This window comes from Tupaia chinensis, unplaced genomic scaffold (assembly GCF_000334495.1).
Source record: "Tupaia chinensis unplaced genomic scaffold, TupChi_1.0 Scaffold147554_1, whole genome shotgun sequence".
Lineage (NCBI taxonomy): Eukaryota > Metazoa > Chordata > Mammalia > Scandentia > Tupaiidae > Tupaia > Tupaia belangeri.
The window spans coordinates 1,616,694-1,642,128 of NW_006207406.1; the positions used below are offsets into that span (position 1 = coordinate 1,616,694).

Below are 25,435 nucleotides of genomic sequence, written 5' to 3' on the forward strand. Positions count from 1 at the left end.
TTGCGGCGTGGCCATCACCCCCTGGGGGGTGATTTCTCGCTTTCTGTCTTTATGTCTCTCTCTGTCTGTCTAGCGAGCGCACGCGCCCTATAGCAAAAAACTCTCAAAAAAATAAAATAAAAAGGAAGCAATCTCTGAAGAGAACAGAGAAGGGGCTAGTGTTGACGTAATTAATAAGGCATATAAACAGGGCATCTCCAAGACCCGGAGTCCCCCTTTCTTCTGCATCACCAGCACTGTAGAGCGTGAAGACAGACAAAGCGTATTCCCAATTGTGCATCCTATTTGTCCATCAAGATGTCCTGGGCCTTTTGTGCCAAATGTAGAAGCCGGTTATTCTCAGGCAAACCAGGTCAGACCATCAGCCCTTCCCCATTCAGGTCCGGCTTCCAAGTCCACTAGATGATAAATAGCCCTTCCTTAGCCTACTCATCAAATAAAGCAAGAAGTCCAAATTCTACCCTTCTCCTCTGCACTGATTTGTTTAGAGGGTAAGATGGCAGCCCTGGTTTAGACAGCGCTGTCCACTTGAGTGTCTCCTGCTACAGGAATCAGTTCTCCCTCCTGCAGCCAGTGTCCCTCTAGGTAGCAGTTCTGCTTCCTGCTGGAGTCCTCCCTGTTTCAGGAGGACTGCTCACCCCGCTGTGTGCTTCGGGCAGCGTGTTATTTAATAGTGTCCTTGCTTTCGAAGATGGGACAGTTCCCAATGAGTTGTGTTTGTAATCTTGTCTGAAAATAATTTCCAAATCCTTTTGCAGTATAATAATAAGACAGAGTAAATAAGACATAAAGACACTTTTTGTAACGCATGAAGTAGAATTGTAAATTATAAGGCAGGATGGCAGGAGGTCCTCAATGTCTCCTTCCCTTCCAGGACCTGACATTTTCTTACCCTTTCCTTGAAATTGTTGAAATGAGTATAAGGGCAGTGACTAAGCAGAATTGGAAGAAAAATAGTGGGGGTCCAGGTGAACAGTTTTCGCAGATCTACCTGCCTTTTACACAAGCTGTGTCCTTGGGTACTTGAGTCTATGAATACTGAATGCACCTAAGTAAACACACAAGATTTATGCTTAACAGTAGTCTGCCTTGTTTTTCAGGACAAACCAGCAAAGCCACCTACAAAGGAATCCGAGGTAAATACCATAGGTTGCCATGACGAGTTTTCTTTTTATCCTACCTGTAGTTTTATTTTGCATTTAAAAATAAAACTAAAATGTATTGGATGCCTACTCAGTGCTTGGTACTATGCCAAGGCAAATACATACGTGAGTGCGTGTGTGTGTGCGTGTGCGTGTGTGTGTGTGCACGCATGTGTGTGAGATTTAGCTCTCATTTAGTCCTCACAGAAGCCCATGTTCCAAGTGAGGAAACTGAGGCTTGGAGAACACTAAACATGGATTTCAGAGCAGAACAAAATAAAGCTGTCGAGATTTGCATGTCTGACTACACCCTTTACAATACATTACTGCTCCGTGAAGAGTGTCATGTTTTTCTTTTTTTCTCTTAATTAATATCTTTTATTTTATTTTTACTTTTTTACCTCTTTATTTATTTATTTATTTAAAATGTTTGCCATAGTGTTCTTGCACTCGCTACTCATTGGAGACAGAGAGAGAGAGAGAGAGAAAGTGAGGACGCACTGCAATCCTCTCTCCCCTCTCTTCCATTCTCCTCTTGGTGTTTTTGGGGGGCATGCAGGTACACATGCCCAGCATGATTTTCAAGCCACCAGGTCTGAGACTCGAACTGGAGAGTCAGCCATGTAGTATCCAGCACCTTAATCACCACATCAACTATTGGCCTTTGTTTTTCTTTCTTTCTTTTCTTTTCTTTTTTTTTTTAATTTGCCAGAGTGTGTGTGCTGGAGTGAGAGCAAGAAGGAGGTGCTGAGAAGCATGCCTCTAGGGGATGGTCATGCTGCCATCCCTTCTCCTCCATTTCTTCTTCCTGTCAGGGTTTTGGTCGTGCACCCAAATGTGCCTAGCATGTTTCTCAAGCTTCTGGGTCCAGGGCTTGAACCATGCAGTCGACCACAGGGGATCTAGCCACCATAACCACCATACCATGGGCTGGCCCAAATCTCTTTTATTTTTCATTGATGTGGGGAAGTGCCCCATGTAGCATTGTGCCTTATGCTTCTTCATGGGTGATTATTTCTGTTACGATCTCAGAAACCCAAAGGAGACCAAGACCCCATTGATGCCCTCTCAGAGGATTTAGACAGCTGTCCCTCAACTGCAGAAACTTCACAGAAGTCAGCAAAGGTACTGTGCTTTTCCATGTTGTCTCTCTGAAGTGTGTGTGTACGTACAGATACTTTTAAACTATAGAACTGATTGAATGACATCACAGAGAACCTAAATATAGAGAAAAGAAACGAGTCTATAATGTCACTATCCCCCACACACTATTATTTGGCCTATTTTCTGTCTTTTTCTTTGTGTACCTGTTTTATTAATACACAGTTGTACTTAGAGTCCATGCATAACATATTGCTTAGTGTTGTTTCCTAAGTGTTTTCATGTCGCTTTATAATCTCTGCAGCTGTTGGTTCTGATCGACGCTGTCTTGTGTGTGACTGTCACACCATGTCCGTGTTCATTTAAAATGACAGCAGTCTCTCACTGCACCAGGCCCACTCACGTTCATTTGCCCTTTGGCGTTTCCTTCCCTTCTCAGCCTGGCCCATCCAGCAGATTCCTACTGGTTCCTCGAACATCAGCACCTTCAGGAAGAATGTTTTTTTTTTTGGTTTGGTTTTTTTTTTTTTGGTTTTTTGAAAGAGAGATTTTTGCTAAAGGGTGTGAGTGCTTGATGGAGAGACAGAGACAAAGGGAAAACGATAAATCACCCCCCAGGGGGGATGGCCACGCTGCAATCCCTTCTCCTCCATTCTCCTCTCGGGGTCTTGGGCACAAATGAACACATGCCCGGCATGGGTTTTAAGCTGCCGGTTCCAGTACTCAAACCACAGTCAACTACATGGGAGTCCCGTGATGTAACCATTACGCCATCTGCTGGGCCCAAGAAGACCAATCTTGTGTTTCTCCCTTCCCAGGCCAAAGTCAGAGGCCTCAGCTCAGGGTCGTCCCTGCACTCTGGCTGGCTGTCATCACATGTGCATTACGGCCCTGAGTGTGCACTTAGAGCCAGACGTGTCCTATAGCGCTGGGCTTGGATTAGCATAGTGCCTGTGACTTAACAGGCGCTCAGAACAAGAGCAAAAGTGAATGAAAAACGAATGTGTTTTTGTCCTATTTGTCCATCAAGGTGTCCCGGGCCTTTTGTGTCACATGTTGAAGCCAATTATTCCCAGGCAAACCAGGTCAGGCCATCAGCCCTTCCCCATTCAGGTCCGGCTTCCAAGTCCACTAGATGATAAATAGCCCTTTCTGAGCCTACTCATCAAATAAAGCCAGAAGTCCAAATTATACCCTTCTCCCTCCCTAAGTGTGGGGCATCTAACTACAGACCACCCCTCGCATAAATCAAATAGGAGGAAAAGTGAAATGAGGACCCTTTACAGTTATTGAAGAGAAATTAACTCTGCAGATCTAAGTTTGCGATTATTTTGGCTTTATTTTTTTCTGTTTTAGATTTGCTATATGGTATGTGTGCTCACTGGAGAGAGACAGAGATAGAGAGAAAGTGAGAAATCACCCCCAAGGGGGGGATGGCCACACCACAATCTCTTCTCTTCCATTCTCCTCTAGGGATTTGGGGCACATACGCACCTTACATGATTGTCAAGCCACCAGGTCTGGGACTCAAACTATGAAGTCAGCCTTGTGTTTTCCAGCACCTTAATCTCCATGCCACCTGCTGGCCCAGTTTTGGCTATTTTTAAACATGACTCCCAATCATTGAATTGTCACTCCTTCCCTGTGGGGTGATTTGATTTCTAGACCACTGTAGCATCCTGTTTCTCATTTCTGGAAACTACTAAAGAAAGTCATTTCTGATGACTGGACTTTATTTTGGTATGTAAGCTGCTCCAGCTCTCTGCCTTTGCCCGCATAATTCTCTCTCTCCTCCACACACAGAAACAGCATCTTGACTTTGCTCTTTTGGCACATAAAAGCCAGTCCCAGTTGAGTCCATTGTTGTTGTTTAAATAAATTTTGTTGTGTATGTTTGAGGTTTGCAACTTATTATTATGGGATAGAGATAGTAAACTGGCTACTACAGTGAAACAGATAAACATATCTACCATTTCACATAGTCACTTTTTGTGGCAAGAGCAGCAAAAGCTAACTTTTTTTTGCACAATTCCAATTTTATTTTATTTTATTTTTTTACTTTTTTTATTTTTATTTTTTTGGAGAAGTTTTTACTATAGGGCACGTGCGCTCACCAGACAGACAGAGGGAGACGGAGAGACAGAAAGTGAGAAATCACCCCCCAGCAGGGATGGCCACACTGCAATTCCTTCTCCTCCAGTCTCCTATCAGGATCTTGGGCACACACGCACATGCGCCCAGCATGAGTTTAAGCCACCGGGTCCAGGACTTGAACCGCGGTCAACTACATGGAAGTCCAGCGACATAGCCATTACACTAACTGCTGGCCCCGATTATTATTATTTTTTTTGAGAGAGGTTTTTGCTATAGGGCTTGTGTGCTCGCCAGAAAGACAGAGACAGAGAGATAGAAAGCGAGAAATTACACCCCAGGGGGGATAGCCACACCACAATCCCTTCTCCTCCATTCTCTTCTCGGGATCTTGGGCTCAGACGCACACGCACCCAGCGTGAGTTTAAGCCACCAGGTCCAGGACTCGAACTGCGGTCGGCTATATGGGAGTTCAGCAACATACCCATTATGCTAACTACTGGTTTCCCAATTTTATTATGTTGTACAGGCTATTACATATATAAGTAATATCATAATAAGTCATAAGATATTAATAGTATAGGGAAGCAGCAGATGGCATGGTGGATGAGGTGCTGGACACTCCCACATGGCCAACCATGGTTTGAGTCCCGGACCTGGTGGCTTGCTTTCTCACTCTCTCTCTCTTTCTCTCTCTCTGTGTCTCTCTCTCTCTGGTCAAATTAGAATTAATGAATGAATAAATAAAATTAAATAAATAATTATTTTAAAAAGATATTAATAGTATATAGTAAATTATTATTTTTCACAAATGGTTTCATCCATTGCCAAGAATGAATGTCATGTCAACCGCAAATTCTAAGTTCCTTTCTGCTTGCCTTTATAATTTTATTTATATCTCAGGAGGAGTAACAAATTATTACATCTATTGTCAAGATCTATTTGGCTAAGGAGTCAGTTTACTGTTTATAATTAAGTGTGGGAAATCATTTTTTTATGACTTAAAGGCTGGTCAAAAATGTTATATTTTAGGGAACCAGCAGTTAGCATAATGGCTATGTCGCTGGACTCCCACGTAGTCGACCGCGGTTCGCGTCCCGGACCCGGTAGCTTGAAACTCACGCCGGGCGCGTGTGCGTGCGTGCCCAAGATCCCGAGAGGAGAATGGAGGAGAAGGGATTGCGGCGTGGCCATCCCCCACAGAAAGTGATTTCTCGCTTTCTGTCTCTATGTCTCTCTCTGTCTGTCTGGCGAGCGCACGCGCCCTACAGTGAAAATCTCTCAAAAAAAAAAATGTTATATTTTAGTTATTTGAGGATATAGCTACACAACCCACTGCATCATGTGTTGGGTATTTCCAACTCTCATAATAACCATGGGTGGAATCTGGATTTAACTGCATACTGATACAACAGACCACAGCTAACACAGCTAAGCGATCAGGCTACTGTCTCCTTCTTTAGCAAAAATTCCTAGCATGCTATAATTTTATTAACCTCAGCCTTCATGTTGTATGTTAGACCTCTAAACTCATTCATCCTGCATGGTTGATATTCTGCATTCTTTTTTTTTTTTTTTTTTTGGAGGTTTTTCCTATAGGGCCCGTGCCCGACAGACAGACAGAGAGAGACATAGAGACAGAAAGTGAGAAATCACCCCCAGGGAACATGGCCACGCCGCAATCCCTTCTCCTCCATTCTCCTCTTGGGATCTTGGACATGCACGCACACGCGCCCGGTGTGAGTTCTAAGCCACCGGATCCAGGACGCGAACTGCGGTCGACTACGTGGGAATCTAGCGACATAGCCATTACGCTAACTGCTGGTTCCCGATATTCTGCATTCTTGAACCTCCGTTTGCTCCTCACTGCCCCTATGGTAACCATAGTTTCATTTTCTTTCTGTCTCTGTGTATTTGAGCTCTTTTTTTCGTTTTTTTTTTTTAATTCCATATATGAGATTGTGCAATATTTTTCTTTCTGGGGGGTCTGGCTTATTTCACTTAGTATAATGTCCTCCACATCTAACAATGTCATGAAAAATGGTGGGATTTCCTTAAGACTGAATAATACTCCTTTGTGTGTGTATGTGTGTCTGTGTATCAATTTCCACTCACCCATATCCACTCATCCACTGGCAGACATTTAGCTTGTTCCCATATCTTGGCTATTGTGAATAATGTCGCAGAGAGCATGAAGTACAGGTATCTTTACGAGACAATGGTTTCATCTCCTCTTGAGTATATATCCAGAAGAAGAATGATCAGATCCTGAAGTAGTTCTATTTTTAATTTAGTTAGGTATCTCCATACCATTTTCTTTCTTTTTTTTAATTTTTATTTATTTATTTATCTTTTGGAGAGGTTTTCACTATAGGGCGCGCTCGCCAGACAGACAGAGAGAGACAGAGAGATAGAAATTGAGAAATCACCCCCCAGGGGGGATGGTCACACCGCAATCCCTTCTCCTCCATTCTCCTCTCGGGATCTTGGGCACATACGCACACCCACCTGGCGTGAGTTCTAAGCCACCGGGTCCGGGACGTGAACCGCGGTCGACTACGTGGGTGTCCAGCGACATAGCCATTACGCTAACTCTGGTTCCCCATACCATTTTCCATAATCACTGTACATTCCCAACAAAATTGTACAAAGGCTCTCTTTTCTCTACACCTCACCAACTGTAGTTATCTCTTGTTTTTGATAGTAGATACACTCTGTTTTGATGAGCAGAGTGCGGTGTGAGTGAATCATGTGTCATGTAAAATGGCAGGGCATTATGACCTATATTTTTCTCCCTATTTCTACACTTTTTATCTCCTACCCTAAACACTACATTCACCATTGTTCAAAACAATCACCCAGAGTAATCTGGGACCAGCAGATGGTTATGTCGCTGGACTCCCACGTAGTCAACTGCTGTTCGAGTTTCGGACCTGGCGACTTAAACTCACACCAGGCATGTGTGTATGCATGCCCAAGATCTGAGAGGAGACTAGAGGAGAAGGGATTGTGGCATGGCCATCCCTCCTAGGGGGTGATTTCTCACTTTCTGTATCTCTGTCTCTCTTTTCCTGGTGAGTGCACGCATCCTATAGCATAAACCTCTCTTCAAAACAAAACAAAACAAACACTAAGAGTGATCTTACATTACTTAATAGAATAGGACATCTTCAGGCCACTGGAAAGAATAGTCTGGATTAATTTAATTGCAATGAGCAGGTATTTGCTAGGTGAATTGATGACAGCAATAGCCTCATTACATTTCCTTTGTTTTAGGATAAAAGCAAGAAGACCACTTCTCGTACCAAAGTATCCAAGAATGGAAGTAAACCAAAGGATTCAACAAAGGTAAAAGACCAGTAAATGTGGCATCAATTAGTTTAGCAATTACATGGACTGGGGTTTATTCTTTTGGTCACTTAGTTTCTTATTGGAATCTATTTAGAAGAAAAAGTTTGTTTAGCTTCTTTCTTTCTTTCTTTCTCTCTTTCTTTTTCTCTTTCCTCCATGAGTAAGAGAGACAGGGACAGAGGAACAGAGACAGGTACCCCAACAGGGCCTTCATGTTGCAGTCCACCCCCAGCTTCAGCGGACCCCACATCATAGGCACCAGTTGCCTGGCTTGTTCAGGGAAATCTCTGGATGCAAACCTGGGACCTTACCATGTGGATCAGCCTTGCAGAGCACTGCTTTACTGCTGCACTCCATCATCTGGCCCCTAGAATAAAAGGTTTTTTTAACCATTGTCTCCTGGCATGCCTTGCTAAAGAAATTGAATTTGGAACCAGTAGGTGGCATAGTGGTTAAGGCACTGGATTCCCATGTGGTAGACCATAGTTAAGTTCCAGACCTGGTGACTTGAAACCCATGCAGGGCACACACATGTGCATGACCAAAATCCCAAGAGGAGAATGGAGGAGAATGGATGAATGGATTGTGGTATGGCTGTTCCTCTGGGGAGTGATTTCTCACTTTGTCTGTCTCTCTGGCAAGTGTACATGCCCTATACCAAAAATCTGTCAAAAAAAAAAAAAAGAAAAAGAAATTGAATTTTTAATTTTGTATACACACACACACACACACACACATATAATCTCAAATTACTGGTGCTTTAAAAATCTAAATGGATTTTTTTTAACACAATTCAAGTTGCCTACATTTCCTGGCCTTATTAAAATATTACCAGAGTAAGTTTATGGTTTGTGTCCATTTCAAAACAAAGAAGTAGCATACAGAATTAGAGAAGATTTTAGATACCTCCTAGTCTGAGGATGAACCATTAGTACATAATTTCTCATGTTGCTCTAGAAAGCAGAACTGAAGCTAATGAGAAGCCAGTTTAAGTCTTAGAGTTGGGCATTAGTGGAGCACACTTGAGAGCTTCCTGTTAACGGAATTACTCAAGCTATGGTCAAGAATGGAGGTTAGATTAGACAACTTCTAGGTTCCTTCCAATTCTAAGAACATGTGTTTTAAATGATCGTTACTATAATTCTCTATAATGAGAAATTGAAGGTGGAGCTTTAGAATTAGAGCCCTGGCCCAGCCACAGTAGCACACACTAGGTGGCACTGCTACTCAGCGGGCCACATGGAAGGCCTGGGTTCAATTCCCACTCACCCTAAACGCCAGACATGGTGATACGTGCCTGTAGTTCCAGCTGCTCTAGAGGCTGAGGCAGGAGGATGGAGACATAGAAAAAAAAAACAAAAAATAAAAAAATAAAAAACAAAAAACAAAACATAGTCCAGTTGCATAAAAACTCTTTAAAATAAGTAAGAACAAGCTAGTTAAATCGTCCCAGAAGTGATTCTGTTAAAGGATGTAAGAAACTGGATTGATAATTGACAATTACTAATGCCATTATATCTCCAATAGATTACTTATTTGCTTATTATTTAACCTCAGTTATGCAAAGTACTTGATTAGCCCTTTAACAAAACATAGAAAACACAGGATAAGCTGGCTAGTCATGTTCCCATGTATAAGAAAAGGGTGAATCACCATAGAATAATGAAATACTGCCATCCAAGAACATCTGTCTATATATTTTTTGTTTTGCTTACCCTGGGCTTTTTATTAAAAAAAGTTTTGAGTGAGAACTTTAGAATCACTTATGGTTATTTTTAGCTTATACACTCAAGAGGAGGGACCAGCAGATGGCGTAATAGCTATGTCGCTGGACTCCCATGTAGTCAACTGTGGTTCAAGTCCCAGACTCGGTTGCTTAACCTCACGCCGGGTGCACGTGCATGTGTGTCCAAGATCCCAAGAGCAGAAGAGAGGAAAAAGGATTAAGGGATTGTGACGTGGCCAACCCCCCTGGGGAAGGGCGGAGATTTCTCCTTTTCTGACTCTGTCTCTTTCTGGCAAGTGCATATGCCCTATAGCAAAAAAAAAACTCTCCAAAAAACAAACAAACAAACAAACAAAAAACTCAAGGGGAGGGACCAGCAGATGGCGAAATGGCTATGTCTCTGGACTCCCATGTGTCTACTGCAGTTCGAGTCCCAGATCCGGTGGCTTAAACTCACACCAGGCACGTGTGCATACACGCCCAAGATCTCAGGAGGAGAATGAAGGAGAAGAGATTGCAGCATGGCCATCCTCCTGGGGGAGTGATTTCTTGCTTTCTGTCTCTCTCTCTCTTTTGTCAAGGGCATGCGCCTTATAGCAAAAACCTCTCAAAAAAAAAAAAATAAAAAAAAAAAAAAAAAAAAAAAAACTCAAGGGGGAAAAAGCTCACAGTTTTTGGCCAAGTGAAGAAAGAAAACTTAGCAAGGCCCACCACGTCCCCCCCACCCCCACCCCCACTGACTTCCATAATGTTTTCTGTATTTAATTATGAAGTTCAACTTTTCATAATTCTTCTCTGGTTGACCAATCTTTGATACTTAATCCATAAAAGAAAGCTCATTAAGGGTTTTTCTTTCCCTCTTAGACAACAGAGGGAACTTCACAGCCAAAAGCTGATGAAAGAAATACAAGTTAAAGTTTACAGTATTTGGTAAGTTGAGTATTTATTGTAAATGAAGAAACTGTACCTTTTACCAGCCTATATGCTATACATTAGAGAAACCAAGTCTACCTCTGAGTGTCTCCCGCTGCCTTTCTAGCACTGGCATGAAGTGCACGTTGCGAAATCTGTAGTCATGCTCTGAGAAGCACTAAATGGGTCGAATATTTAAAAACATGGATTTTATAATTAATAAATCTTCAAAACACTAGACCAGACTTTTAAGATAACAACCATCTAAGGCTTATAGAATCTTTGAAATTCATATACTCAAGACAACAGGTTATCATGGTAAAGCAAACATAGTTTGTTCTAGTTTGTACTGAAATGTCCTTAAGATACTGATATTACTCAAAATACCAACACATGAAGAGGTGAAAAGTACCCTTTAGGAACTAATGAGAATTACTGGGTTTTTGAAAAAAGATTTTTAAAAAATTGGCCACTTTTAGTTGTCTTGATTTTGGAAAGTAAAGTACTATGTTTGATTTTAACATTTGGTCACTAAAGAAATCCATCAGATAAAGGAATATCTGAGATATCTCTGGAAAGCTGGGCCCTTATCTTCTCCTTCAGAGAGGGGAGGTCTTACACTAAGCATACAGCGACTTACTAACCAAATCCTAAAAGAAATTAAAATGTAGGTTAAATCAGATTCAGCTTTCTCTCTATGATCCACTTTTATTTCATATAAAGAGGGAGGTATACTGATTTGTACTGCCCCTAAGGGCTTTTCTAGAATTAAAAAAAATTTTTCTATTAATAATTAACTCATATTTATCATAGGAAATTCCTTTTCCTTGTCTTTTATACAATGCTTTTGCCAAATGATATATTTACTATGTATATAACAAGAAAACTACATCAAATGGTTCACTGGATTTTTTATTTGAATTTTTCAGGGTATCTGCATATAAAATCTTCAGCTGGTGGACGGTGGCTTTAGAACAGCAAAAGGGTTTGGCAACAGAAAACAGTTTTTCTGGGTGGCTTCTAGACTGGTATTTGTTGAGTCTTTAGACATCCTAATATTGGTTTGTTATTCTTTTCCACAAAAAAAAAAAGAAAGAAAGAATTTGTCTGGTTCACCTGTGTTATTGTACTGTGTATTGATAACTTTGAATTTTTTTTAAACTTGTCTTCAGTTGGGAGAGAAAGTAAGCTTTATATTTGTAAGAAATATATTTGATACAGTTTCTTAAAGCAATGCCAAAAGAAGAAAAGAAAAACTTTGCAAGCAAGTCCAAAAGAAGAAAAGAAAAACTTTGCAAACTTTTGCACATTCTACACACAGTGCCTGTAAATCTCAGCATTTCAGTTCGCACTTAATTTTTTGTTGACATTTAGAAAACAGTGCTTCAGAACTCTTCAATGTTCTGACTTATTACCACCTTTCTTCTAGGGCTTTTAAATGGTATTTTATGTTTCTTTGGATTAATGTGTATAAGGCAAACAGAATATTGTACATTGGGCACATATCTCTTGTCGGGCTGCTAATAATAAATTAATAAGGTAAGCTGGACAGATCATGAAGCACTGAACCCCTCTTCAGTTTGATCTTCCCTTGCTAGGAGTGAGGACCTCTGCACCTTAGAGTCTGCACAAAACACACTGAGACTTGAATCAAGTCAGCAGAAGAGCAGAATGTAGGCTAGATAAGTCACCATATGGCCACTTTCGAGAATAAGAAATAAAAGTCGGAACCAGCAGTTAGCGTAATGGCTATGTCGCTGGACTCCCACGTAGTCGACCACGGTTCGCGTCCCGGACCCGGTGGCTTAAAACTCACGCTGGGCGCGTGTGCGTGCTGCACAAGATCCTGAGAGTCTTCAGTTGGGAGAGAAAGTAAGCTTTGTATTTGTAAGAAATATATTTGATACAGTTTCTTAAAGTAATGCCAAAAGAAGAAAAGAAAAACTTTGCAAACTTTTGCACATTCTACACACAGTGCCTGTAAATCTCAGCATTTCAGTTCGCACTTAATTTTTTGTTGACATTTAGAAAACAGTGCTTCAGAACTCTTCAATGTTCTGACTTATTACCACCTTTCTTCTAGGGCTTTTAAATGGTATTTTATGTTTCTTTGGATTAATGTGTATAAGGCAAACAGAATATTGTACATTGGGCACATATCTCTTGTCGGGCTGCTAATAATAAATTAATAAGGTAAGCTGGACAGATCATGAAGCACTGAACCCCTCTTCAGTTTGATCTTCCCTTGCTAGGAGTGAGGACCTCTGCACCTTAGAGTCTGCACAAAACACACTGAGACTTGAATCAAGTCAGCAGAAGAGCAGAATGTAGGCTAGATAAGTCACCATATGGCCACTTTCGAGAATAAGAAATAAAAGTCGGAACCAGCAGTTAGCGTAATGGCTATGTCGCTGGACTCCCACGTAGTCGACCACGGTTCGCGTCCCGGACCCGGTGGCTTAAAACTCATGCTGGGCGCGTGTGCGTGCTGCCCAAGATCCTGAGAGGAGAACAGAGGAGAAGGGATTGTGGTGTGACCATCCCCCCTGGGGGTGATTTCTCGCTTTCTGTCTCTCTGTCTCTCTGTCTGGTGAGCGCACGTGCCCTATAGCAAAAACCTCTTAAAAAAAAAAAAAGAGAGAGAATAAGATATGAAAGTTAATGCTCAGAATATTCATGTGGGTTGGACTACTTTGGTGTACCACGTTACTAAACTGCGCTTTCTATTTCCTGTCCGTAAAACCTGAGCAGTAGCTATCTCAGAGCCATTGCCACATTAGTCTTCGCACTGTTCAGCATCCGCCTTTATGAAAGTTAAGTTTACCAAATACAAAACAAACATCTGCTTTAAAAAAAAAAAAAGATGTATATCTGAAATTTAAAATTCATTTCCTCTCAATTTCCCCCACAGCAATGTAAAGGTTAAGTTCTGATGGCCTGTAACTAAAAATGATTTCTCAGATCTTTCTGAACGAATAGTTTATGAACACTGCACTGATACCATTGATAGACTGTTGATAAATATTTCATTTCATCTTTATCTCCTGGCAGTAAATGCAGGAAAAGATGTCAGGTACATATCATAAAACAGATCTGGAATTTCTTAATTCCAGAGAGCATGGCATCATTTCCTTAGCATCAGGTTGAAGTTTTTATTAGGACTTAACTGACTTCACTAAAAATTAATAGTATCGCCAATACTGTCTATGGGGGAGGGTAAGCAAAAATATTAATACTGCTTATAATGGGCATCAGATTTTATTAATACACCTTAAAAGTATTCTCTAAAAAGTACACATATACCCATGGGATGTTAAACTCCACCGACTAAAAATACTGTGTCTCTGTCCCATCAGAGATCCAGTTATTCTATTTTCAAAGCAATAACAAGGAAAGAAAGAATACCTTTCCTGATGAATTTTAAACTGTTAAATTCTCCCCTTTGGGCAGTATAGGTGTGTTTTGTTTTTAATTTGCTTTATAGAAAAATGACTAAAATCTTTTTGACAATTATATTTGCAAGGTTGCAGTATTATTAATTTCCATGCATAGATAGAAATATTTTTAAATGGCATACCAAAATCCAGATATTTAAGAGTACCTATAAAAGTGAACATTTATTTAAGAGAACATGCCTCCTTTTTATTAGAAATATCTTTAAGACTTGGTGTCTGCTAGTAACCAGTGAGGTCTTGAGTTAAGTACCAGATCTAAAGCAGTCATTTTTTTAACACATCAGTAGGAGAAAATAATTGGAAATATCTGCTTTGAGGTAAAAAAAAACACACAACTTTTATTACCAAGAAGGGTTCTGCACATTGCTGTGACAATATTGTTTCTGTTTAGAAAATGGACTTTTCCAAAAGTAAATGAAGACAGGTTCCTCAGATGACCAAAACTGAAAATCATTATTTCCATGTTTCAGTAATCAAGATATAAAATACAATTAAAGCAAAGTATTTTACATTAAAATCTTGGCTGTGTATGTTTTTTAAAAAGGAAAGTAGCCTGGGGTGGAAATTACCATTGATTTCTTTTTTAATTTTTATTTTCAAACTGTTAATCATGGAATCATAAACCTAATTATGTCCAGAAAAATCACCCTATACTATAGTAATTATAGTAACATATTTTTGTTATTTTTCAGAACAATTACATTCATTTATCCTGAAATGTTAGCCACATATTCAAAGCCAAAGAATACATTGTCTTCCCTCAGGCTAATATAAGCAAATGTTTTCAGTTCCACAATATATTATTATCTACTGGTGACTCTGAAGTGATTTACTGGCAATAAGGGCTGATGAATTATTTAGGAATTATAAAGTAAGCCAAATAAAGAGCAGAGAGAAACATCACCTCCCTACCTAAGAATGAACAGCTCTTTGGATATCTTTAAAGGAAAGATTTTTTTTTCTATAGACTCGACTGCTCTGCTTTGCAGAAGGGTGCAGTATGAATTAGGGTTTCCCAGGTCACAGATAGCACTCAAATCAGGATTTTCAGAGGAGGGCTCTATAAAAAGACTTTTAAACACATGTGGGAAGGGCGTGTGGACGTCACAGTACTGCTGGGATTAGTAGAAGCCAGGCTCCCTTCGTAGCCTCTGGTCCTGAAGGCCAGAGAGGACGAAGCAGTTACCAGAACCTAGAGGTGGAAAAGACTGTGTGGAAGAGTCACCTCTCAGGAACGGGGGATAAACACTTACACCCTCTCCTCCTCTGACCTACTCCCATCTCCTGGGGCTACTTACTGACCAGAGAGCAAGGGAGCCTGATGACTTGGCCCTAGAAGTCAGCCCCTGGGCATGCAGCAAGGAAGAGTTTGGACAGAGGTGTGGAGGGGCAAGCGAAGGCACTCCAGTGCAGCCTCAGTTCGTCATCTCTGACCACCCTTTACTATGTGAAGATTTCTGAAGAGACTGATGAAACAGCTTCTGAATGACAGATACAAGGGTGTCTTCAGCAAGTTCATGGAAAATGCACAGTATGAAAAAATTATGCAGGGATTTCAAATTTCTGCACCAAAATAAATTACTATTTAATACCACATTTTCATGAACTTTTTGAAGTCCTCTCATATTTAGAGCAAGGAAGTTTGAGAGGATGCAGGCTTAAACATAAAATAGAAAGAATCAACTATTTTACTCCTCCATAGAAGGGAGTCTACTCCTTGAGTTTCCATCACAGAGCAATATCCATAAATGAAACATGTGGTAGAACTAGCCCATTGATGGAGGAAATAAAAAAAAAAAAAAACAGTCAATTCTTTCACAGAACAGTCAAGCGAAGAAGGAGCTGCAGGGGAAGGAAGTCCTTCAGCTGCAGCCAAAACAGCCTTGTCTAGTTTGAAAATGTTCACATTCAACCCAATTTGGGTGATTGATAACAGGCACCTGGCAAGGAATGACTTGTTACAGCAGTTCAAGCTTTTCAGTTTGCAGCCATGCTCTGATTTTATCAAAATTCTTATCCATCCAGCGTATGTTTTCTTCAATGGTTTCAATTGTTTGTTGGACACAACGAAGCTGAGAACCGTTTTCTTTCAAAGAGCTGAAGAATCCTTTTACCTAGTGAGGAAAAATTAGGTTTTAAAAAATTAATTTTATAACATGAAGCAAATACAACTTCAGGCTAGCAAAAAGAAAACTGAAGCCAAAATTACATCGTGTGTCAGAATTCGGTACAGAAGGCAGCCGCAGGTGTCCGGATATGCTTATGTACACACAAACGCGAGCTGTATGAAATGAGCTCATGCCTCACGATGTCAGGTTTTGCGCTTTTCCTCTGCAGCGCTTTGATTTATTCACAGTTGCCAGATTTTAAAGACTTTATTGTTTACCATTTTATAATTAAGGTTTAATTGAGTGTGTCTATTTAATGTGTATTTTGTTATATACACACAGATGCAAACTTGATTTTTTTAAAACATATCTAAAAAGCAGAATGTGCCGAGTATCTTCTTTGCCAAGCAAAACAGTTTAAGCCACATTAGTCTTTCTTCACGGGCCCAGCCTTACATGTTATTACAGAAACCCTGCAGGCAATGGGGCTCTTAGCAAGGGATGGTGGTAAGACCTCAGACCTTGCCAATTTTTAAAAATATCTTAATCCACAATTCATGTATCGTTCCCTCATGACAAAACCCACATAAAGTTCCCTATGGCTTGAAAGAGAAAAGAGACTCGTGGCTATCTCAGAAATATCTTTGTTCTTGTTTTATCTCTGGGTATACTAACCCCTTAAACTCCCACGAGGGATAGGCTGGCTCTGCTACAATATTGGACTCTTTCATGCTATTTTGTTTTATCTCAAAGCATTCTTAACTTCCCATTAATTGTCACAGCATTAATTCATCAATTTCTGATTTTGTAGTCTGGAAGCAAGTGTAGTCAAGATGCATTATTTATTCAACATGGATTCCAGATGGCTAATTCCTTTAAAATCCATGTAATAATATCATATTATAAATTTGAGAATAGGAGTGGAGGTGAAGAGTAAGGCTTTGGAAACTCAAATTCCAGTTTTAAATGATGCGGAACTGTGAACCCGCAGATGGCATGAAGGTTAAGGTGGCTGGATCCCAAATGGCTGGCTGTGTGGTTTAAGGCCCAGACCTGGAGGCTTGAAAATCATGCCAGACATGTGTTTGTACACGTCCAAAATTCCAAGAGACTGGAAGAGAAGGGACTGTGGAGTGGCCATTCCCCCATAGGGCCTGATTTCTCTCTCTCTCTCTCTCTCTCTCTCTCTCTCTCTCTTTCTCTCTCTCTTTGCTGGTGAGCACACACACACCCTATAGTAAACCAAAAACTAAATAATAAATAAATAATGTAGAGCTTTTTTTTCCTTTTTAAGGTTTTTGCCATAGGGCACCTGTGCTTGCTGGAGAGCGACTGAGACTGAGAGACAGTGAGAAGGAAAGTAAGAAATCAACCTCCAGCAGGGATGGCCACACCACAGTCCCTTCTCCTTCATTCTCCTCCCGGGATTTTGGGCACATACACATGTGCCTGGCATGATTTTCAAGCCACTAGGTAAATCTCAGTACAACTTTTCAACCAGTTCAAGGCATAGCCTCCTGCTGTTGCAAGCTAGAAAACACTTCTCAATTGTCCCATCCAAAGCTGAAACTCACCCTGTTTCATACTTCTGGAACTCAAGATTAATAGACAGTCAAAAAAAAAAAAAAGTCACCTTGAGCACTCTTCAGCAGTCAAATCTCAGCAACAATTTCACTAATGGACCAAATCAATCCTGAAGGAGCCCATCATGACAGCACCACAGAAAACTGACTTCAGTAAGAACTGTGGCAAAACCAGCTGTTAATCCCTGTCCTAGCCTTTTTGCTGACCCCAGATTGTCACTTCTGTCTTCATCTGCCTTGGAAATGCATCATCTCAACTGAGTATTTGATTCAAATCTGCCTCCTTTAGAACTTTTTTTTTTTTTGGTCCAATAAAGACAATATAGGGACAGAAAAACAGGCTCATCCTGCAATCTTGAGCAAATGATTTAACATCTATGGGACTCAGTCTCCCCATTTGTAAAATGAGAATAATATACACATTGCAGAGCAGTGGTGAGAATGTATTATGTGGGTAAGTTCAGAACCAGAAACCCAGCATGTATCAGGAACTCAGCCTCATCCATTTCTCACCAATATTTACCCTGGATTTACTCCTCCTTCTGCCATAATTACATGACAATAAAACTGACTAATACTGACTTCTCATGTTTTCTTGACTGCTAGGGAGCTCTGTGATAAATTTAGAGTATGACTGCAATAATTATCCTTAAATTGCCTGAAATTCCTTCTGAAAGCACATGAAATATATATATATATATATATATATATATATATATAGAGAGAGGAGAGTCAGCCAGAGAGATAGAGACAGCCCTGTGAGTCTCAATGCCACGATCCACTCCCAGCCTTCAGCCAGTCTCAGATCATGGTCTGGCATATTTTTGACAGGTTTCAAAACTCAACTGGTAATCTCCCCACATGGGATTGACTTGAAGAACATCATGCTTTACTGCTGCAACATCATCTGAAATGTCTCCCCTACACTGCTCTCCCACTCACTTTTAACATCCTTAAACAAGGACTAATTGTCTCAATTTTTTTTAAGTACAAAAATTTTTAAGGTCAGAGCTATAAAGTCTTAATGTGTCCAAGGACAGGCTAGTTTATGTGCAACTGATTTTCATTTAGGTCAACATAATAGCATCAAAAACCATTTCTAAATGACAAAATCTTTTTCTAACTCATCACGTTTTTAAAGTATTTTGTGTACCACATATTGATTAGCTGCCACTGAAGTTTAAAAAATTTGTTTTTTGTTTTTTGTGTTTTTTTGTTTTGTTTTGTTTTGTTTTTTACCTCTTCAAGCCGTGTTCTCGTGGAGAATTGATTTGTTGTCCTCATTACCATGTAGGCTATGGAAGGTGATCCAAGTTCAAACCTAGAAATGGAAATTGTGAAATTGTGTCGTGAACTACCATTCATTCAACTTATATTGTAAGTGACTCACATATGTAATACATAACTAAAAACTGATTAGGCGTAGAAAAGATATAAAATATGATCTCTAGCCTCCAGTGGGTTAAGACCTGGTTGTAAAATAACATACCAACAGCTGAATAAATGAGTACGTATCCAAAAGAAAATGACAGGCAGTATGATGAGTACAAGAGTTAGACAAAGCAGATACAAACAAGCAAGAGAGCTAATGGAAGAGCTGAAGCATGAGGAGAAAGGCTCCGGAGAAGTCAGCCGAGGCAGGAAGGGGCTATTCCAGATTGACTGGAAAATACTGTGTCCAGATTCATTGTTAGCATTGAATTATAGTGTTATGTTTTCTAAGGACATTTTAAGTATCTCCCTGTTTTCAATTAAAAAAAAAATCCCTTTAGACTACTAATGTTCTAATATATACAAATAGCAAAAGTAAAATACAGCAAGGTTAATGAATTTTTCAGTCCCAGAACAACACTTGGCACTACTTACTTTTGTACAATTTTGTTCCAATTTTCCCTCAGAAATTGCCAGGCAAGTGGATAGCCCACAGGGTTTCTGCCAATTAAGCCAAGAATATGTGGAAACTCCTGAGTTTTTATTATATCTCCCTTAAAGCTTTCATCTAGTAGCCTGGAATGATTAAGAGGAGAAATGTTAGCAATACATAGGTGATGGAATCATTTAACTACAATAAAATAATCTGAAAAAAAATTAAAAAGTCCACTAATATTAAAGAATAAAAAAAGTAAATATGTACTCAGAGTCCTCAGATACCTACAATAGTTACATTACAAGAAAACTAACATTTATGCAGGGTGGTGTTTATAATACCTGTTCTCATATATTCTCTCATTTCTTAAAAAAATAGTCAAGAGAATACGTCTAGTAAAAATCTCAAGTACATTATCGCTTTAAAGATACACAAATGTATTCCTTTGAATATTTTTCCCAACACCTGGTTTCCTCTAATTATCTACCATTCTCATTAGATGTGTGTCTGCTTACATAAATGTTCCCAGTTCCTGGCCAAGGGAACAAAAATAGATACCAGAGTGATCTGCTCTAATTCAATTTCCCTCTGCCACATGAACATGAATGAATGACTTACCACTGAAGCTTTTCTTTATCTTGGCTGGTACACAGGGCAAATTCAATTTGGTTTTTCTCTTCATTAGACAAAGACGACTGATATTTACTATAAAGAAAATCCCAGCCTTCGGTGTTCTGGGCCGCCACAGCAAACACTGCCAAGGTCACATCGTCAGGCAGTCTGTAGAAAAGAAGACACCCGGTGAGAGGCTGGGATAGAGTAAGTGCAGTCAGAGACTTGATGGTGACCAGTATGAAGTAATAGCTGACTTAATCATTAGAGAAGAATGTCTGGAAATATAAACAAAAACCACTTTCCTTCGGTTATATTTCAGGAATGAGGCAAGAGAAAATATCTAAAAATTAGGCTTTAAAAGCCTTCTCAGAAAATCTTGTGAAATGCCTCTTTTATGAACACCTACGTATTTAACATACTTTAATGATACTAAGTGACTCAATAGGTGGTCACCTTTCAAGCCAAAAGAAAAAGAAATGAAAGAAACTCAGACCCAACCTGGTGGCACAACTGAACGGCAGACTGAACTGCAGCACTGGAAGTCACATGGCCGACTACAGGAAGTCACATGGCCAACTGCAGGAAGTCACATGGCAGACTACAAGAAGTCACATGGCTGACTACAGGAAGTCACATGGCTGACTACAGGAAGTCAGATGGCCGACTATAGGCTGGGATCCCCAGGTTAGCCTGAAAACACATTGGGCATGTGCACAGACAGGATCCTGATGAACTGGAGGGCACAGAAAAGGGCTTGTGCTCTGAGGAGACACTATTGAGGATGTTCCATCCCCCTCTCCTTGTTCAAGTGCAAAGGTGCTCTCTATCATGAATAAGTCAACTTAAAAATATTACAAACTAGACTCAAAATTTACTTCATGAACACAAGTCAGGAATCCAATAGGATCACTGTTGATAAGCATTTCTTTAAGTGGAAGCATGTAGATTGTTGGCATAAAAGTCTCCCGGATAGAATTTAAGTTGTAAATATGAAAGGACTGAGAATTGCAAGAACAGAGATTTCCATATATGGTAAGGTAGTATCATGCTTAGACAGTGTTACTAATTCCCATGCACCCACTAGGAACTTGGGAGGCCCAAAGAAGCTGCTCTAAAATGCATTGCTTCTATTGCTTTTGGCATGGTTGTCTCAGTTCAGTTAGATTTTGTTTTGACTCTACAAAATGGGAATTATTCTAATCCCATTATACCTCCCCAGATACTTGACTTTTAGACATAGAAGTCCTCTCCTAGTATGTCCTAAAACAGAGACCTGAGAGAGACATAAAAAGTTGTTTCTTTGCTAGCAGGGAGATCTGTCTATTCTTGTTTCCTCCAATTTTGGCACAGATGATGGAAAACAGAAAGACTACTCAATGAATTGGATATCCAGGAAGGACTCACCTCAGATCTCCACTGGATTCCTTCCACTTTCTGAAATAGTCTTCTGCCTTCTGCACACATGGCTGATACTTGCGCACACAGGCAAGGAGGAGGAGCTGACTCCGCAGCATTCGCTCCGAGACCGAGCCATCATCCGTCCATGTCTGCTTATCAATGAGGGCCTTCAGCAGCTTGATGAGGAAGGCCTGAGGGCACAGTGACATATGTCAAGCTAGTATTGTCATAAGTCATCTCACGTTTATTATAATCCAGCATGTTCTCAAGTGATGGGGACAAATTTTCAAAACCGAATCCAATTCTTACTGTAAATACTCTGCAGTTCTATTTTTATTTAAATATAAAAGGGTCAAAACCAAGAAATAATAGTGAATGATTTTAGTATTTGCACAACAATCTTTTCAAAAGGTATCCTATCTACTTAAAATAAGAATGACTGCCACTTTTAAAACAGACCAAAAGAAATAGTTTAGGCCTAGCCTGATGGTATAGTCAGGAACATACAGAACTGCAGTGCTGGAAGCCGCACGGCCAACCATGGGTTCAGATTTCCGGCCAGTCAACCTGAAATACACCAGGCCTGTATGTGCATGCCCAAGATCCTGATGAACTGGAGGCCTGGAAGAGAACTGTGGTATGATCCAACTGTCGAGGGTGCTTTCCCCTAACCTCTCCCTGTGGTATGCATGTGCATGTGCTCTCTATCGTGAATAAAATAAATAAACTTTTTAAAAGAGGAGACGGTTTACATGAGTATAAGTACATTTTGAGAGCAAATGGTGAAACAGGACTTCTTGACATTTTGCCAAAAATAACAATTTTGTGCCTTTCCTCAACTATCACTGAGAGTCCCAGAAAAACCTTAATTTTAACCATCGTGATAGAAAGGAATAAAATAAAAGATTTCTGAAAGGAAGAGGACAAATTCATGAACACTGAATACAGAACATAACAATACTATTCCTACTTTTAGTGCTAAATAAAACCAAAACTTTGCTAATCAATCACATTTTGAATTTTTTGCTTCCCCCCCACACACACAAACATGCACATGAAGACATGTATATACACAATAGTAAATTCTCTCCTTTCACATACACAAAAAACAAACCATAATTATCTACCTATTTATTTCAGGCGTTTACCTTGAATTGAGTTTCTACTTCATTCATGTCTCTTTTTTCCATTAGCTTATACATAGGTATCAGTTCATCCAAACCTTGGAACACAGGCATAATTTCAGTTTCATATTTCAAGTACAGGATTAAATCCAAAGCTTTTTCAATGGATAGTTTTCCAACGCTGATCAAGAGACAACATGGCAAGTGGTTTAAAAGAAAATCCAGGAAATCATCTTTTTGCTTCAAAATATTTTTAAAGAATCCTCCAGAAAAATGTTGAATCGGATATGCATGCCTCTTATAAATAACAACCTTTACATTAGTATCTATTTTGTCACATATTACACAACATCTGGCCTGTTTCCACTAGAGAGGAAGTTTTACAAATTATAATAGATCTAAAGATAACTTGTGGTTAAGATGACATAGAAGCATGTCAACATCATCCCTTTATGAAGCACTGAATTGTGTGCTGAACTTTCAGAGAAAGGGGGGATTTTGATCCAAGATCCTTCAGGAAGTCTGGCCAGAGAGACTGCCATCAGCCAAAAGTATGAATCCCCTGGGGTAAACACATTTCCATTTCAAAAAAGATACTCAATCTACGTAGAAACCCTTCATTACAGAGGATTATCAAAGCCTCACTGGTAGAGCATATATTTATACAAGTAAACACAAAAACCTTTAATAAGTCAAGCAGATATATGTTACAGGGAGGGATTTTTAAGCAAGAAGAAACAGATAGTCAGCCCCTAACTTTCTCCTCCATTGCTTTTTTTATTCTTGGAAGGCTCAGTATGATGGTAAGAACCAGAAGGAAGAACTCAGCCTTCAAGCAGAGGAACATGGGATTGAGAAGAACTACAGTGCTAGCCCTTCCCAGCTGGATAGCTCCCCTTAGGATTTCAGTTCTTCCAGAGTATTGATGAAGTTTGAGTTTTAGACTAGTGAGTAGCTCTTTGAAAATCACTGTCATGGAACAACAACAACAAAGATGGATTTAATGTTGACTCTATCCTTAACCACTCAAAGGTCATTTGGTTGGACCAAGTTTTATGAACTACATACAGTCCATAAAGATGCAATAAAGTTTAGGTATTTAGTTTAAAAAACAAACAAAAAATTTTTTCTTTGATTCAGGAGATGTAACGCAAACTTGGGCCTTGGTTATTTAGTCTTCTAAGAAGGCTTCAAGACTGTAAAGATCTAGGAAGAAACCTGATCTATTACAGCAGGGCCAGGAAAAGGTCGAGGTGTCAGCAGGTGGCATAGTGGTTAAGGTGCTAAACTCACATATGGGCAACCGGGATTCGAGTCCAGAACCTGGTGGCTTGAAAATCACACCAGGCACGTGTGCATGTGTGTGCTCAAAATCTTGAAAGAGACGAATGGAGAAGAAGGACTGCCACATGTCATTCCCCTTGGGGGAGCGACTTCTCACTTTCTCTTTCTCTGTCTCTTTCTCCAGTGAGCACACATGCCCTATGTCCAAAAAAAAAAAAAAAAATATTTTTTTAAGCTGCAGGTCGAGGATTTAGAGATTAGGAAAGGCCTTTCCAAGATGTTATTTCGTTTTGCCTCTATCTGATCTGAGTTGTTCATGAGAAAGATTAAAATACAGACGCCTCAGTAACCTGAAAGCAGTTACTGAGCAGTCACAGACAGATTAATCATGGGTTATGTGACCTTGGATTATTAGAAAAACTTAAGGAGAAACACATTTCCACTTCTTATTAGCAATCAAGCAATTATTTTCATCTTCTAAATCAGGAAGTAGAGCGGTAACAGTTGCTTTCAGAAATAAACCACGGCTCTGCACAGCTTGTATTACCTGACAAGCTGAAATGCATTGTTAATGAGACTCGCCCGATCATTGCTGCTGATTGCCGTGTGTGTTCCTTTTAAAAGGCCAGCCAAAGAATCCCATCCGTCATCCTCGTAATGCACGATGTAATAGCCGTTCATTCCCACATTAAATTTGATCCATTCCACCTCTTCGGGGAGGATGAGCACATCTAGAGTAAATAAAATAAATCACAGCTCCATTTACTCTCTTGACTGATCACAGACTGGACAATAAAACTAGCCAACAGTTTAATACTAAGCCATTAGAAATCATCACTTACTTTTCTTTTTAGAAACTAGAAAACAGCAACCCTATAGACAAAAGCTAACATTATTTTTAGACATTTAGACACCAATTTTGTGAGATTTATAGACCTATGGAAAGAATGCCACCACATCTCTGGCCATACATATGATATCACCCAGTAATGTTAACAATGAACAGAGTATTTTCACTAGTAATCCCTCAAGTATTATATAATTCAACTGTTTTAAACTCTATCTGGCAAGATCTTGGCTATCCTCTTTTGAAACCAGACATTATTTTTTTTAAACCTTTTGTTTTAACTAGATAAATGGCAAAAGAAACTTGGTATCTAAATCCTATAAATTTCCCCACCTCCTTCTTCAATTAAACTAATTATTTCCACAATAAGTTACCTGTTTTGGTCTTCAGCAAGAATCTCTGGACCACATCTGATTTGCTGGTAATGAATGTCAATGGAACATGCCACAGGTACCTAAAAGAAAGTAAAGATGATCAATTCATGAGTTAATTCAATTTAACAAGTAGTTAATAAGTCATCTGTTGCTGCCAGGCACTGGCTAGTTTAAGGCAGAATGGTACCGAAACTACAATAGCCAACATCTCAAAACAAACTCAGCCCATTCCCCAGCTGTGTGGGGGCTGCCAGTCAGGCCCTATTTGTCCTTCTTGGACCCCCTGAGTAAAGCTAGAAATTTAGTCTCCAAAGAGATCTGAAAGCCTGTGCGGTAGTTAGCTAACTGGAGCTCAGAGGTCTAACTTAAATACAGTGACCAGTAGTCAGGGCACGAATCAACATCATAGGCCTCCCAGGTCATCTACTGAGAATGATATAGCATTACTTCTGTGGAA

The 25,435-nt window shown here is 39.9% G+C and overlaps 2 protein-coding genes across 16 annotated transcripts in view; one reads left to right on the forward strand and one right to left on the reverse strand.

Annotated features, from left to right (window-relative positions):
* CAST (calpastatin) overlaps positions 1 to 11,438 on the forward strand; it is a 129,633-nt gene extending 118,195 nt beyond the window's left edge. For all 13 annotated transcript variants that reach the window (XM_014584751.2, XM_014584753.2, XM_014584754.2 and 10 more), the window contains 5 exons: positions 1,101 to 1,136; positions 2,175 to 2,267; positions 7,611 to 7,682; positions 10,276 to 10,341; positions 11,253 to 11,438. In XM_014584751.2, coding sequence (XP_014440237.1) covers positions 1,101 to 1,136; positions 2,175 to 2,267; positions 7,611 to 7,682; positions 10,276 to 10,326 — 252 coding nt within the window. In that variant the 3' untranslated portion in view covers positions 10,327 to 10,341; positions 11,253 to 11,438. The remainder of the gene's footprint in view (positions 1 to 1,100; positions 1,137 to 2,174; positions 2,268 to 7,610; positions 7,683 to 10,275; positions 10,342 to 11,252) is intronic.
* A 1,621-nt stretch (positions 11,439 to 13,059) lies between these two features.
* The window catches only part of ERAP1 (endoplasmic reticulum aminopeptidase 1), a 42,790-nt gene continuing 30,414 nt past the window's right edge, over positions 13,060 to 25,435 (reverse strand). For all 3 annotated transcript variants that reach the window (XM_006169863.3, XM_006169861.3, XM_027768837.1), the window contains exons 12-19: positions 24,979 to 25,058; positions 24,305 to 24,488; positions 22,498 to 22,654; positions 21,356 to 21,540; positions 19,955 to 20,116; positions 19,336 to 19,476; positions 18,709 to 18,790; positions 13,060 to 15,892 (exon numbers count right to left, since the gene is read on the reverse strand). In XM_006169863.3, the coding sequence (XP_006169925.1) occupies positions 15,737 to 15,892; positions 18,709 to 18,790; positions 19,336 to 19,476; positions 19,955 to 20,116; positions 21,356 to 21,540; positions 22,498 to 22,654; positions 24,305 to 24,488; positions 24,979 to 25,058 (1,147 nt within the window). In that variant the 3' untranslated portion in view covers positions 13,060 to 15,736. The remainder of the gene's footprint in view (positions 15,893 to 18,708; positions 18,791 to 19,335; positions 19,477 to 19,954; positions 20,117 to 21,355; positions 21,541 to 22,497; positions 22,655 to 24,304; positions 24,489 to 24,978; positions 25,059 to 25,435) is intronic.